General features: G+C 47.1%; 1 protein-coding gene across 1 annotated transcript in view; it reads left to right on the forward strand.

Annotated features, from left to right (window-relative positions):
• KIZ (kizuna centrosomal protein) overlaps positions 1–11,599 on the forward strand; it is a gene marked incomplete at both ends in the record, with an annotated part of 28,275 nt that extends 16,676 nt beyond the window's left edge. Inside the window, 3 exons of the mRNA XM_080716444.1 lie at positions 6,956–7,535; positions 9,039–9,351; positions 11,452–11,599. Coding sequence (XP_080572570.1) covers positions 6,956–7,535; positions 9,039–9,351; positions 11,452–11,599 — 1,041 coding nt within the window. The remainder of the gene's footprint in view (positions 1–6,955; positions 7,536–9,038; positions 9,352–11,451) is intronic.
• Positions 11,600–13,349: the final 1,750 nt, after the last annotated feature.

Below are 13,349 nucleotides of genomic sequence, written 5' to 3' on the forward strand. Positions count from 1 at the left end.
CAGGAAAACACGAGGCGGCTTCTCTTCCTGGGAAGGAGACGCGTTACCGGCAGCATTGATGGTGGGTGAGCTTCCTCCCCGCGGTCTGTCTTGAAGCATCTGCTCTAGCCTCAGCCATGGTCAGGTGCTACCTTTGTTAGTTTGTGGTGTTTCTCTTGCTGTTTCTGGCTCTTGGCTCTCGGGTCTTGGCTGAGTGGAGCAGGTTGCGAGGACTGACTCCGGGCGCCCCGCGGCCAGCCAGGCAGCTTTCTCACCTCTGAGCTGTGCTGACTCCTTTGCTTTGTGGCTTGCTCTTTAGCAGGCCAGAAAAGAGGGAGAAGTTAGGATTGCCCTGGCTCTCCTGTGCTTGGTTAGTGATTGCCCTGGTACTGGGTTAATAGTGAAGAATCAGAAGCCTTCCGGACTTGGGACATACAGCCCCTGCTGGCCTCAGCTCCTAGCAGACGACCTGCGTCACGTCGTCACTGCATCTCTAATACATCTGGTGGGTCTTCCAGGTCCCCACCAGACGACTGCTGCCGTGCGGTCTGACACCTCAGCGCTCAGCTAAGGCTCTCTGCAGTCGTCCCTCCCTCGGTGCCGTTATTTTGAACATTAAAAAAAAAAAAAGAGGGAAAACATTCGTTAGGTTAGGGTCATCGTAACAGGTGAATTTTAAAATATACCGGTCTTGGTAAATTGTAGTCTCATATCGCAATGAAATTCAGAGTGATGGAGACGTACGTGCACACGGCACTTGGTGGCCCCGACTCCTCCTCCCGTGTACACGATAAGATTGGCGTTGATGATTCTGTGCCATGCTTAGCCTCCGTGGAGGTGTTTGCTCATTCGGTGTCCACACCAGCCTCCTCCAGACCCCCGATGGCTCCACTGGGGTTTCTCCCCCCTTATCCAGAGTCCCTCTTGTACACTGATTTCTCTCTGGCTCTCACATATTAGAGAAATCGTATAACCCTTCCCTTTCTGTGACTGGCTAACTTCACTTAGCATAATGTTCATTTTCCTACAAATGGTGTAATTTTGATCTTAATTGCTGAGTAGAAGTCCATTGTGTGTATATTTGTAATCTGTGTTATAATCTATTCATGAAACAGGTAATTTTTACCTGTCATAAGATTTGTCTTTGTTATTAAATGAGCCTTTTGATTACAAAAGGAAAAGGAGACGCATTATGTCACACATACTGTTCCTAGTCAAGATCAGAATGTTGGGTGGCGTCGCGATGTTTTTGCTGTACCTTTATTGGTGCGTTGTAATGCATGTCATGCTGAGATCCAGAGCGAGGACAGCACGCGTGCACACAGCACTTGGCGTGTTTCCCTCCAGCCACGTCACTGGGATGGCACTGGAACTTTAGTGTGTGTGCTTAGCATTATCTGAACTGGCGTCTTCCTCAGGCTCCTTCCCCACCGCCCTTCCCTAGACCCCTCGTGACTCCGCCGGGCTCCTCCTCTCTGAAGTCCCGTCTATTTCCTGTTTTCTCTCTTGCTGCCACATAAGAGAAAAAACATGGCCTTGACTTTCTGGGACTGACAGGTCTCACTCAGCGCAGTGTTCTCCAGGCTCATCCATTTCCCTGCAAGCCACGGAGCTCTGTTGTGTTTCATGGCTGAGTAAAACTCCACCGTGTATACACATCACATCCTCGTCATCCATTCATCCGTTGGCAGACGTCCAGGTTGATTCTGTACTTTGGCTATTGTGATTGTGCTGCTGTAAACGACATCTAGAGTATAAGCGTGCTGCTGTCCGCGTGTATCGCTGTAGTGTTCTGACTCTAATTCTTTTGGAAAGATACTGAGGAGTGGTATAGCTGGGTCTTGGGAAACCTCCACACTGATCTCCGCAGTAGGTGTGCTAAGTTGCAGTCCCACCAGCAGTAGTGGAAACATTCCTGTTTCCCCACATTCCCGCTCTCGCCAGCATTTATCGTGGCTTCTAGTCTTGATGATTGCCATTCTAACTGGGGTCGATGGAATCATAGTTTTGTTTTTTGAGGTACTGGGGATGGGACCCAGGGGCATTCTACCACCAAGCTACCCCCCCAGCCCTATTTTTTATTCTTTATTTTGAAACAGGGTCTCACTGAGTTGCAAAGGGCCTCATTAAGTAGTAGCTGAGGCTGGCTGTGAACCCACATCCTCCTGTCTCAGCCTCCCCAATGCTGGGATTACAAGCGTGCGCCACCATGCCCAACTCATGGTGTAGTTTTGATTTGCTTTTCCCTGACTGCTAATGATGTTGAACATTTTTCACAGATTTATTGGCCATTTGTATCTTCTTTTGTGTTTCTTCTTTTGAGATGTTCAACTCCGTTCAATTGTCTGTTTTTAGTTAGGTTGTTTGATTGATTGATTGATTGACTGATTGATTGATGGTACTGGGGGTGGAACTCAAAGGCTTTCTACCTCCAGGCTTTACTCCCAGACCCATTTTGTATTTTATTTGGAAACAGGGTCTCACTAAGTAGCCGAGGCTGGCTTCGAACCTGTGCGATCCTCCTGTCTCAGACTTCCAAGCGCGGGGATTACAAGTGTGCGCCACCACGCCCGGCTTTGATTCTCTTTTTTTAGCCTGAGAAATGTGTTTTCTACTTTGCCAACAGATTTGCGTTTTACATCGACAGATGGGCTGTACTCAGCATGCACAGCCTGCTTTGGCCTCTGTGTTCATGGGGCTGATGTTTGTGTGTGGCTCGGCACTGCTTTCCTGACAACCCTGTTTCCTAATGGTGTATGATCCCTTATGTGTTGCTGGAGCGGTTTGCTCTCTCAGGAACGTCCCGCCTGTGCTCGTAACAAATAGCTGTCTGAGTTTTCTTGTGGCATTTCCATCTTGATTTGTGTCAAGAACCAGCCTGATAGACTGAGCAAGAAATATTTTTCCTCACCCACTTTTGGAAGAATTTGTAAAGGATTGGCCTTAATCCGTATTTAAATATATGGTAGAATTCACCAGTGGATTCTTTCTTTGAAGGAAGTTTTTGACTGCTGCTAATTTGCTCACCTCCTGGTTTCTCGAGGCGGTCTTGCTAAGGCCCCGCTCGCCTCGCTAGTTTATTCTGTTGGTGTGCGCCTCGTCCCAGCTCTTCTCTATAATCCTTTGGGTTTCTGGAAAGTTGACAACAAAGGACTCGCTTTCTATTTTTTATTCCTTTTAGTAATTTGACTCTTCTTTTTCTTGGTAAGTCTAAAGGTTGGGCAGATTTTAAAACCTTTTCAAAGAATCAACTGTTGGGTTGAATGTTCCCCCGGTTGCATCTCTGTTCTCCAAGCTGTTAGACCTGCTCTAATCCGTGTCATTTCCTTCCTTTGGCCTGCTTGGGGTTTGGGTTTCTTTATGAAAATTTTATTTACATGGAACATTAGGTTATTGACTTGAGGTCTCTCTGCTTCTCTGTCTCTGTCTCTTTTTTGGTATGGCTGGTTGAACCTAGGGGCATTCTACTAAGCTGTACCCCCAGCCTCGCCTCTACCCCCCTTTTTTTGGGGGGGGGTACTGGGGATGGAACCCTTCTACCTCCAGGCTAAACTCCCAGACCCATTTTATATTTTTATTTGGAAACAGTCTCTTAAGCCAGAGAGGCTGGCTCCGAACCAGCGCGATCCTGCTGTCTCCGCCTCCCAAGCGCGGGAATTACAAGCGTGCCCACCACGCCCAGCTCTACCCCCCCTATTTTTTTGTTTTAAACAGTCTTGCTAAGTGGCTGAGGGTCCCACTGAGTTACTGATGTTGGTCTCAAACCTGTGCTGCTCCTGTTTCAGTCTCCCAAATTGAAATTGGGATTGCAGGTGTGTGCTGCCACGCTAGCTTTTCCTTGGCTTAGATGCTCCATGTGTGCCCCCAGTGCCGTTTTCACTGCGCTCGATAGGTTTTGGAATGTTGTAGTTTCTGTTTGATCTTTTCCAAGGTATTTCGTTTTTCCTTTGTGATTTTTTTTTCTTGAAATCATTGATTATTTAGTAGGCCTTTTTTTTTTTTTTGGTGTTGGGATTGAATTTAGGTGCATTTATCTTCAAGTTGCACCCCCCACACCTTGTTTTATTTTTAATTTGGAAACAGAGGCTCTGTGGGTTGATGGGAACCTCACGAGTTGCTGAGGCTGGCTCAAACCTGCGCTCCTCCTGGCTCAGTCTCCCGAGTACTGGGATTGTGGGCATGTGCCGCCGTGCCCAGCTCAAATGCTTTCTGATTTCCGCATATTTGACATTTTCAAATTTCCTTCTTACTGATTTCTAGTTTTATCCCATTGCAATCAGAGAACATACAAGTTTATTAATTCTTAACATATGGCCTAACATATGGGTCTATCCTGAAGAATGTTCCCTGTGTACTTGCAAAGGATGTCTGTTCTGCTCTTGATCACAGGGGAGTCTGCTGGCTACGTGTGTTAGGTTGGTTGGTTTATAATTGTTTACATCCTTTTCTTTTTCTTCATTGACCTTTTATAAAATTCTATCCATTACCTGAAGTTGGATACTTAAGTCCTCAACTAGTATGGTTGAATTGTCTATTTCTACCTTCAATAAGCTCAGGTTTTATGTATTTAGGGCTCTTTTATTAGGTGCATTATGTTTCTAATAGTTACATTCTCTTCACACATGTATCCTATTATTACAAAATGTCTCCTCTCTCTCCAGTAACAATTTTTGTTTTGAAGCCCATTTTGTCTGATATTAGTATGCCATTCCAGTTTTCTTTTGCTTACTGTCTTCCTAGTATATTTTTTCCCTGAGGCTATGTTTATATGTCTTTTCCCAACCCTTTACTTTCAACCTATTTATGTCTTTGAATGAAAAATGACTCTCAGCCTGGCACACTCTTGTAATTCCAGCATTTGGGAGGCTGAGACAGGAAAATCGCGGTTTGTGGCCAGCCTCAGCTATGTAGTGAGGCCCTTTGCAATTCAGTGAGACCCTGTTTCAAAATAAAGACTAAAAAATTGAGGCTAAGGGTGTGGCTCGGAGGTAGAATGCCCCTGGGTCCCATCCCCACTACCAAAAGAAAAAGAAAAAAAGTAAAAGTGACTCTCATAGACAGTGTGTGGTTTGATCATGTTCTTTAAAATATGCTCTGCTGGTCTCTGACTTTGTGGTATTTTACCCGTTTATATTTAATGTAATTGCTGAGCTAAGATTTTCATATCTGTAAAATATATATTCATATATGTATAGTACTCCTTTAGTTTTCCATCACTGTCTCCTTTTATGTTAAACATATTTTCTCTGTAGTGTCTCCCAGGGAACTGCTAAGCAGTTAAGTAATGGCCGTTGGCTTGAAATGGGGCTTTGAAGCAATTCCATCCCTGGTCTCCCCTTTCCCGTGAGGTTGTTGGTTTTCACTGAGGACAGGTTTTCGAGTTTACCACACACCTAGGCAAGTTAAAATACCATGAAGCTCACTTGATGGTGATCAAGTTATGGCTGGGTTTTCTTGGGGCGGGGGGGGGGGATCGTAATTTTCTGTGTGTTTCTGGGAATTGGGCCCACAGCCATTCTCCCTCTGAGCTGCGTCCTGTACTTCCAGGCCTATTTTATTTTTTATTTTGAAACAGAGTCTCACTAAGCTGTAGCGTGTCTTGCTAAAGTTGTGGAAGCAGCCACAACCTGCGGCCCTCCTGTCTCAGCCTCCAGGACTAGGATCACAGTCAGGTGCCACCTGCCTCACTCAGCTGTTTGTCCTGCAAGCCTGGATAATCTCCAGAGTTTTGAAAAGTTATTCTGAAAAGTTTTTCAGTGTTATCTTTTTACGGAACAAAAGAATTTTTAGAGGTTCTTATTCTACTGCTTCCTGTGAAGTCTCTGCTCAGGTGTTGACTTCAAAGTCGTTCCTTTTACTTTGGGAATAGCAAAGGCTGTGTTTGAGGAGAAGCAAGGCCTTACTTCTGCTTCACCTGTGTGTACGGCATGTTCTCTCTTAAAATCCGGGCCTCTGTTTTTATCTACTAAGGTCCAAGTGCATCACTCCACCTGCTGCATTTGCCTTGTGGAGTGAATTCCCTCAAATGTGCAGAAGGGCTTCGGTCCCGTGAAGACTGTCCTTCCAGCTCTGCCTCCGCCGTGCGTGAGGACCAGCAGCTGGACCCTCCACCCCGTCCTCTCTCTAAGATCATGTTTGTTCTTCCCGTGGAAACGCCTATACATTTAAGTTGCTTTAAGTTACTTGAAGTTGTTCAGGAAAACTGACATTATTTACAGCTTAACTATATGAATATTTTGTACATGATGCAGTAACTTTAAGGGCACCCTGAAGGTGGTCATTGAAAGTTGTGATATTACACAAAAATGCTGGAAAAGGTGTGAAACATCTGCTAGTATTTTATCTTATTTTATTTTATTTTGGTTGAGTAGTTCATCTGTAGCCCCACTGAATGTGAGCTGCTCTCAGTGGAGAACTTTTAGAACGCACAACTTTTGGTGTTTTGTTTTTTTGTGATACATGACATAAAATTTACCAATTTGATGTAGTTTAAGCATGCAGTTTAATTACATTAAGCATGTGAATTTTTTTCAAAAATATCGATTCCAAGCCAAGCGTGGTGGCGCACACTTGTCATCCCAGCATTCGGGAGGCTGAACTCAGAGGACCACAGTTCACGGACAGCCTCAGCTACTTAGTGAGGCCCTTTGCAACTCAGTGAGACCCAGTTTCAAAATAAAGAATAAAAAATAGGGCAGGAGGTATAGCTCAGAGGTCGAAAGCCCCTGGGTTCCATCCCCAGACCACCAAAAAAAAGAAAAAATATCTATTTGTATCTCGATTCCTTAGTTCCTTAGCAGTAGTTGCTCTGCGAGGTGGCTTTGTTTTGTGCTCACTCATTGTATAGGAGCTGGAAGTTTTCTAAAACATACTACGTACTGATTTCCACGCCCATACTTCCTTTACTTTCTTCCCTTTTTTTCAAAACAACCTAATCGTTCACACACAATATGTTTGACTCTCGTACTTTCTGCAGGTCTCAGTGCAGGCGGGAATTAACTCAGGAACAGCAGAGTCAAGAGGAGTGTGTCAGCCCGCCACCGTCTTCACGGGCCGCCAAGTGTCAGCCATCTCCAGCACAGAGCAGAGCTCTCCCCAGCCCACAGAGAACTTTCCAGTCCCTGACCCACATTCATACCGACAGACAGCCCAGAGCAGCTCCGTGACAGTCCGCGGTGCAGTGCAAACTAGCAGCGGCACACAGAGCTCCATTCAGCCCTCCGAGCTGGCTGGGAAGGCTGCTCTTGAGCTGGCTGAGCAGCAGCAGGCTGTGTGCTTGGAGACAGGGAGCAGCCCGGGCGGCCAGAGCAACGCATCCGCAGACAGAAAGCCTGCTGGACTCCATCCCTCGGGAGGGGAGAGATTAAGTCCAGAGAACAGGACCGCTGATTTAAAGCATGACACTTGCGGCAGCTCAGAGGGATCAGAGGAAGCGATGCTGACAGGGGAGCAGATTGAAGGTGCAGGAGAAAGGGCCGGCGCGCCCGCCCCCGCCGCGCTGGCTTCGGGACACCGTGCACCTGAAGAGAAGTCCTCTGCCTGGGAAGGCGTCTCAGGTGGGTGGGAGGCTGCGATTGGCTGCTGCTTTGGGTAGCGTTTAGTTTTCTGCCTGTTAGTGATCTTCTGTAAGAATAAAAGTTAATTCTTATCTTTTCATCGAAAATCAAAATAGTGACTTTGTCGATAAACTTCATCCTAATTAGTTTGGAATGTGTACATGGAAATATTTCTGAAGTGAATTCGCTGATTTTTAAACTCACTATATAATATACCCACACACTTACTTACATACATGTGTATACACACATATATATAATATGTACATATATATAATTTTATTGTTGTTTGGTACTGGGGGTTGAACCCAGGGGCACTCTACCTCCGAGCTACAACTCCAGCCCGTTTTTTTTTTTTTTTTTTTGAAATAGGGCCTAAGGTGATCAGGCTATCCTTGAACCTATGATCCTCTTGTCTCAGCTTCCCAAATACTGGGATTAAAATTGCTGAGATATTTAAAAGAATGTTTTAAAATGTTTTTGAAGGCTTGGAGTACAGTGCACGGTAGAGCACCTGCTTAGCACACAGAAGGTTCCAGTTTGATCCCTAGCACACTTTGAAGGTAGAAAACTTTTTAAATAAAATCAGTAAGATGTTTCTGAGTCTTCAGGTACTGTAATTAGTTGTGGACCGTTCCTGTGTATTTTAAGCTGATGAGTACTCTGTTTATGCTACTTCAGTTCCTTCTTTTCAGTGTACTTGTATCGGTGTACTCTAGTGTACTTGTATCGGTGTACTCTAGTGTACTTGTATCGGTGTACTCTAGTGTACTTGGATCGGTGTACTCTAGTGTACTTGTATCGGTGTACTCTAGTGTACTTGTATCGGTGTACTCTAGTGTACTTGTATCGGTGTACTCTAGTGTACTTGTATCGGTGTACTCTAGTGTACTTGGATCGGTGTACTCTAGTGTACTTGGATCGGTGTACTCTAGTGTACTTGTATCGGTGTACTCTAGTGTACTTGTATCGGTGTACTCTAGTGTACTTGGATCGGTGTACTCTAGTGTACTTGGATCGGTGTACTCTAGTGTACTTGGATCGGTGTACTCTAGTGTACTTGGATCGGTGTACTCTAGTGTACTTGTATCGGTGTACTCTAGTGTCGCCTGTAACGTGAATCAGGTTTACGGTGCCATACATACACACGGCACTTGGTGCCCCGTCCCCTTTCCCCATTCGGGGTACCGCGGTTGACTTTGGTATTTTCACGTGTGCACACAAAGCCAGCGGTAGCAGTCCCTGCATCGACCCGCTCTCCCCCTCCCTTCCTCCAGCCCAGCTCCCTGGCTCCACTGAAGTTCCTCCTCCACTGTCTGGAGCCCTCTGCTATCCCAGTTACTTCCTAGCTCCCACATACAGAAAAAACATAGGGCCCTTCGCTTTCTGTACGGCTGATCTCAGTGCTTTCCAGGTCCTTCCATTTTCTTGCAAATGACCTAATTTTACCTTGATTCTTTCTGAAGTTAGTGATGAGTAATCTCTTTCTGTTTCCGCTTTCAGATTATCTTGCCCTGGGGGACCCACAGTCAGAAAGGCCCTTCCTAAAGACGCAGGACGACGAGGAGGAAAGTTCGTGCAGCAGCAGTGACCTCACAGTCTCTGTGAGCGAAGACGATCTGATGTTCGGGGGTCCAGAGCCACAGCCAGAAACAGACGACGGGAGGGAGGGAGAGGAGGAGCTGGCGGCCTCAAGACTAGTCCACACCAAGCAGGAAAGAGATGCCCTCGCCACTGGGAAAAGTAACTGTGTTTTGCAAACCCTAAGCTGGCCCGATGCAAAACAGGAGTCCTCCGCTAACTCACCAACAAGAAAGTAAGCCTCTCTCTCCTCTTCTCTACTGCTCTGCTTTAGCTGCGCACCTTCTGGAGGTCAGCCCGCTGAGAACGTGGTGCTGAGCACTCAGCCTGTGTGCCTGAGTCTCCGAGGTTTCCTAAGTCGGCTTCCAGGTGATACCTGTATCCAGTTTTTATTCTTTTTGCTTTTCCTTTTTATTTTAAAACAAAATAGATTTAAAAGTCTAAGTGTCCTTGAGTTGTAGTGATTAGCAATTTAAAATTCTACCCAAACAGTGTTTGGTTAATTCATGAGTCATGCTACCCACACTTGACCCTAAGCCTTTTAAAAAATAAGCCCACTTTGAAGTATTGCTGCCGTAGAAGGAGACTACAGGTGAGTGAACTGGGACTTCAGCTTTGGAGACTGAGAGCTTTGTCTTAGTGAATTATTTATTCTTTTATTGATATTTTTCACATGGATGATTAAATGAGCTAGCACATTCTTCTTACCATATACCTAGGCCAGATTTCCTCTTCTGAGTGTAAATGTAAGGGGATTGGAGCCCGTGGTATTGAAGAGGAACAGCAGGAGCTCAAATTTGAACACCATGTGTTCAACTTTAGCCAACTCATAAAGCTAAGCTACCCCTTTCTCACTTTTGAGTGGAGATACTAAGTGGACAGAACTTAGTTAAAGGTTTCTGTCTGCCAGTAGAAAGCTTGGCAGTTGCTGGCGAATGATTCTGTGTTCTAAACGTAGCACTGACCACTTCACATCCCAAGGGGAAGAAGGAACCCAAGTGAAGGCCTCAGGTGGATTTCCCCTCTCACAGGCCAGGAATCGAAGGCCGGGCCAGGTGCACACAGACCGCTGGGGCGGGCCTCCATGCCCAGAGCCGCCAGGCACACAGGTGGCCACGCGGGCACTCGGCCTTGTCCAGGGGCATTTGTATCTTTTACTACATTTGCCTCCTGCAGGAGTGGTGGTGTAGCCTATAATCCCAGCTCCTTGGGAAACTGAAGCAGGAGGGTCACAAGTCAAGGCCAGCCTGGGTAACCTAGGAAGACCCTGTCTGAAAATACAAAGAGTAAGTAAAAAGGGCTGGGGATGTAGCTTGGTGGTAGAACACCCCTGGGCTCAATCTCTAGTACTGCAAAAAAAAAAGAGGGGGAAATGCCATTACTATTTATTATCTACTTATGGTGAAAAACTCTAATCCTGAGTACCACAGAAACAAAGTTTAATTTATACTCTGCTTGTCTCGGACTGACATACAGTATTTATTTATTAAGAGTGTATTCAAGCTGGGCGTGGTGGTGCGCTTAGTAACCCCAGCACTCGGGAGGCTGAGATAGGATCGCAGTTCACAGCCAGCTCAGCTACTTAGTGAGGACCCTGTTTCAAAATAAAGAATAAGAAGTAGGGCTGGGGGTGAAGCTTGGAGGTAGAATTTCTGGGTTTCATCTCCAGTACCACAAAAGAGAAGGGGGGGGTATTCAAGTCAGGCACACATCTGTAATTCCAGTACTTGGGAGACTAAGACAGGAGAATCGTTGGTTCAAGGCCAGCCTCAGCAATTTAGCAAGACCCTCACCAACTTACGGAGACCCTGTTTCAAAACAAAATAAAAAAGGCTGGGATTATATATGGTTCAGAGGTGGAATGCCCGGATGCAAGCCCTAGTACCAAAAACAGAAAAAGAAAAAGAAAAAAAGCGTATCCAAATACAGAGGACATGTAGGGCCGATGGAGGGAGTGGCAGGCTCCTGTTCTTGGGAAATGTGACTCATCTGAGATGCTAGCCAAATGGATTTTTCTAGTAATAACACTTCTCTCATCAAAGAGATACAGGAATGGCATCAAAGTATTACATCAGGAACTATTACTAGGTATAGAATGCAGGCATTTGGTAGTTTGTGTTTGTAAGCTTGTTTTTGTGGCAACACGTTGAAACAGTTAATACTTTGGTAGGTTAACTAGGAGACTAGTGTACTGACCCAGGAATCAGGGATTTCTGAGGGGAAAAGTCGGGTGTGCATACGGAATTGACTTCTCTAGAAGTTAAGGGTGTCCTGTCTCCCTCTCCTCCCCAGCTTGGTGATGGGCTGAGTATTTGTGTCCCCTGGTTCTGTTCAGCTTCCCCAGCACTGGGACTAAAATGTCTGGCATGCACAGCCTGGAGGAGAGAGATGGGCTCACGTGTCAGAGTGCCAACTGCAGGGCACACAGCATGGTGGCTGGCGCCCAGGGCCGCCCCGGCACCCGCTCTCCAGCCGTGCCTTAGGCCGCCTGCTCTGAGGCCTGACAGGAGGTCCTCTGCGCTTTCTAGGTTGGGGTTGGGGTCTGGAAGTAATTCTGGCAGTTCTCAGGCACTGTCACTTCAAGTATCTCCTGTGCTGCTCTCTGTCTGTCCTCCTCCACGTGTCCGGGTCAGGCGCACACCCCAGCTGTGGCGCCCACAGTGGCGGATGTTCTCGTCGCAGTCGTTCTTCCTGCTTCCCCTTTACAGTTTGGTGCTGGAGGTTTGCGTTGATACCCTCTTCGTGCCCGCCGCTTGTCCCTCCTCCTCCTTTTCTTTTCCCTTCCTCCCTTCCTTCCTTCCTCCCTTCCTTCCTTCCTCCCTCCCTCCCTCCCTCCCTCCCTCCCCCTCCCTCCTCTCTCTCGTGGCCCGGGCAGCCCCAGTCCCCGGGCCCAGGAGGCCTGGGCGTGCGCCCGCGAGGCCGCGCCGCTGCGCCCAGCTGTGGTTCCCTCCTTGACCACACAGACGACCGTGAGGTGCTGTGGCATTCTCTGTTGGATTCGTGGGGACGGGGTACCCGGGATTGAACTCCGGGGCGTTCTACCTCCAAACTACACCCCCAGCCCTATTTTTTATTTTGAAACAAGGTTTCACTGAGCTGCAGAGCTCCTGCTAAGTAGCTGAGGCTGGCTGCAAACCCGTGACTCATGTCTCAGCCTCCCAAGTACTAGGGTGACAGGCATGCGCAGCCACGCCCGGCTTCTGTTGTAAATTTGATGTCCACTTTTGTTTTTGTTTTGAAAGTATGTAGATCACTTGAAATTAATTATTCCTTCTAAGCCCCTGTATTAAAGAATTAAACTATTCCCCCTTTCAATTCTTGTAGTTGAAAGTCCCATCCAAAATTTCAAAATGAAATCCAAAATTTCATTTTGATTCAGCCAAAACTTCCTGAACACCTGCTAGGCCCAGCGCTCTGCTGTGAGCCGTGGCACTAGTGGCTCCATATTTTATTGTGCTGTGTGTGAGCAAAGGAGAGCAGACAGCGGCTCTGGCTGGGGCGGAGTGACAGGGGCTGGCCACTGAGTTACGTGCTGGGCACGGGTGGACAGCGGCAACAGTTTGAGGAAGAAAACCAAGGTGGAGGCCCAGGGTGTGCTGCGCTGAGGTGCCGCTTTGCTGTCAGGGGAGGTGCCGAGGACACGGGGAGTTTATGAATCTGGACCTGAGAGAGGTTAGGACTCAGAAAAATAAATGTGTAGATCATCAGCATGTAAGTGTACATGAAAGCCATGTGCCCTAAGACCACGAGGGACAAGACCTGAGGAGGACCGTGGCCGGGGGTCAAGGCTCGCGCTCGTGCACTGGGAGGATCAAAGCAAGCGGCAGAGCGTGAGGAGGCTAGAAGAGCCTTGAGTGGACTTCAGAAAGAGCAGAGAAGCTGGGCGCCGGGTCCCAGTACTTGGGAGGCTGAGTCAGGAGGATTGCAGTTCACGGCCAGCCTCAGCGACTTGGTGAGGCCCTCCACAACTTAGACTTTGTCTCAAAATAAAAAACAAAATAGGGCTGGGGGTATAGCTCAGAGGCAGAATGCCCCTGGTTCCATCTCTAGTAGATCCCCCCTCAAAAAAAGAAAGAAGCTGGCCAGAGGTTCTGCTAAGGTCCTGAGGGACAGTCTACTGCCAGAATTCATGCTGCGGTGGGGGCAGGATTACTAGGGATTCTACTTACGTGCTGTGCTCCCAAACTTTTTTAAATGTTTTAGTTTTAACAAGGGTCCCATTGTCTCAATAAG

Source organism: Muscardinus avellanarius (assembly GCF_963383645.1).
Source record: "Muscardinus avellanarius genome assembly, chromosome: 19".
Taxonomy (NCBI): Eukaryota; Metazoa; Chordata; class Mammalia; order Rodentia; family Gliridae; genus Muscardinus; species Muscardinus avellanarius.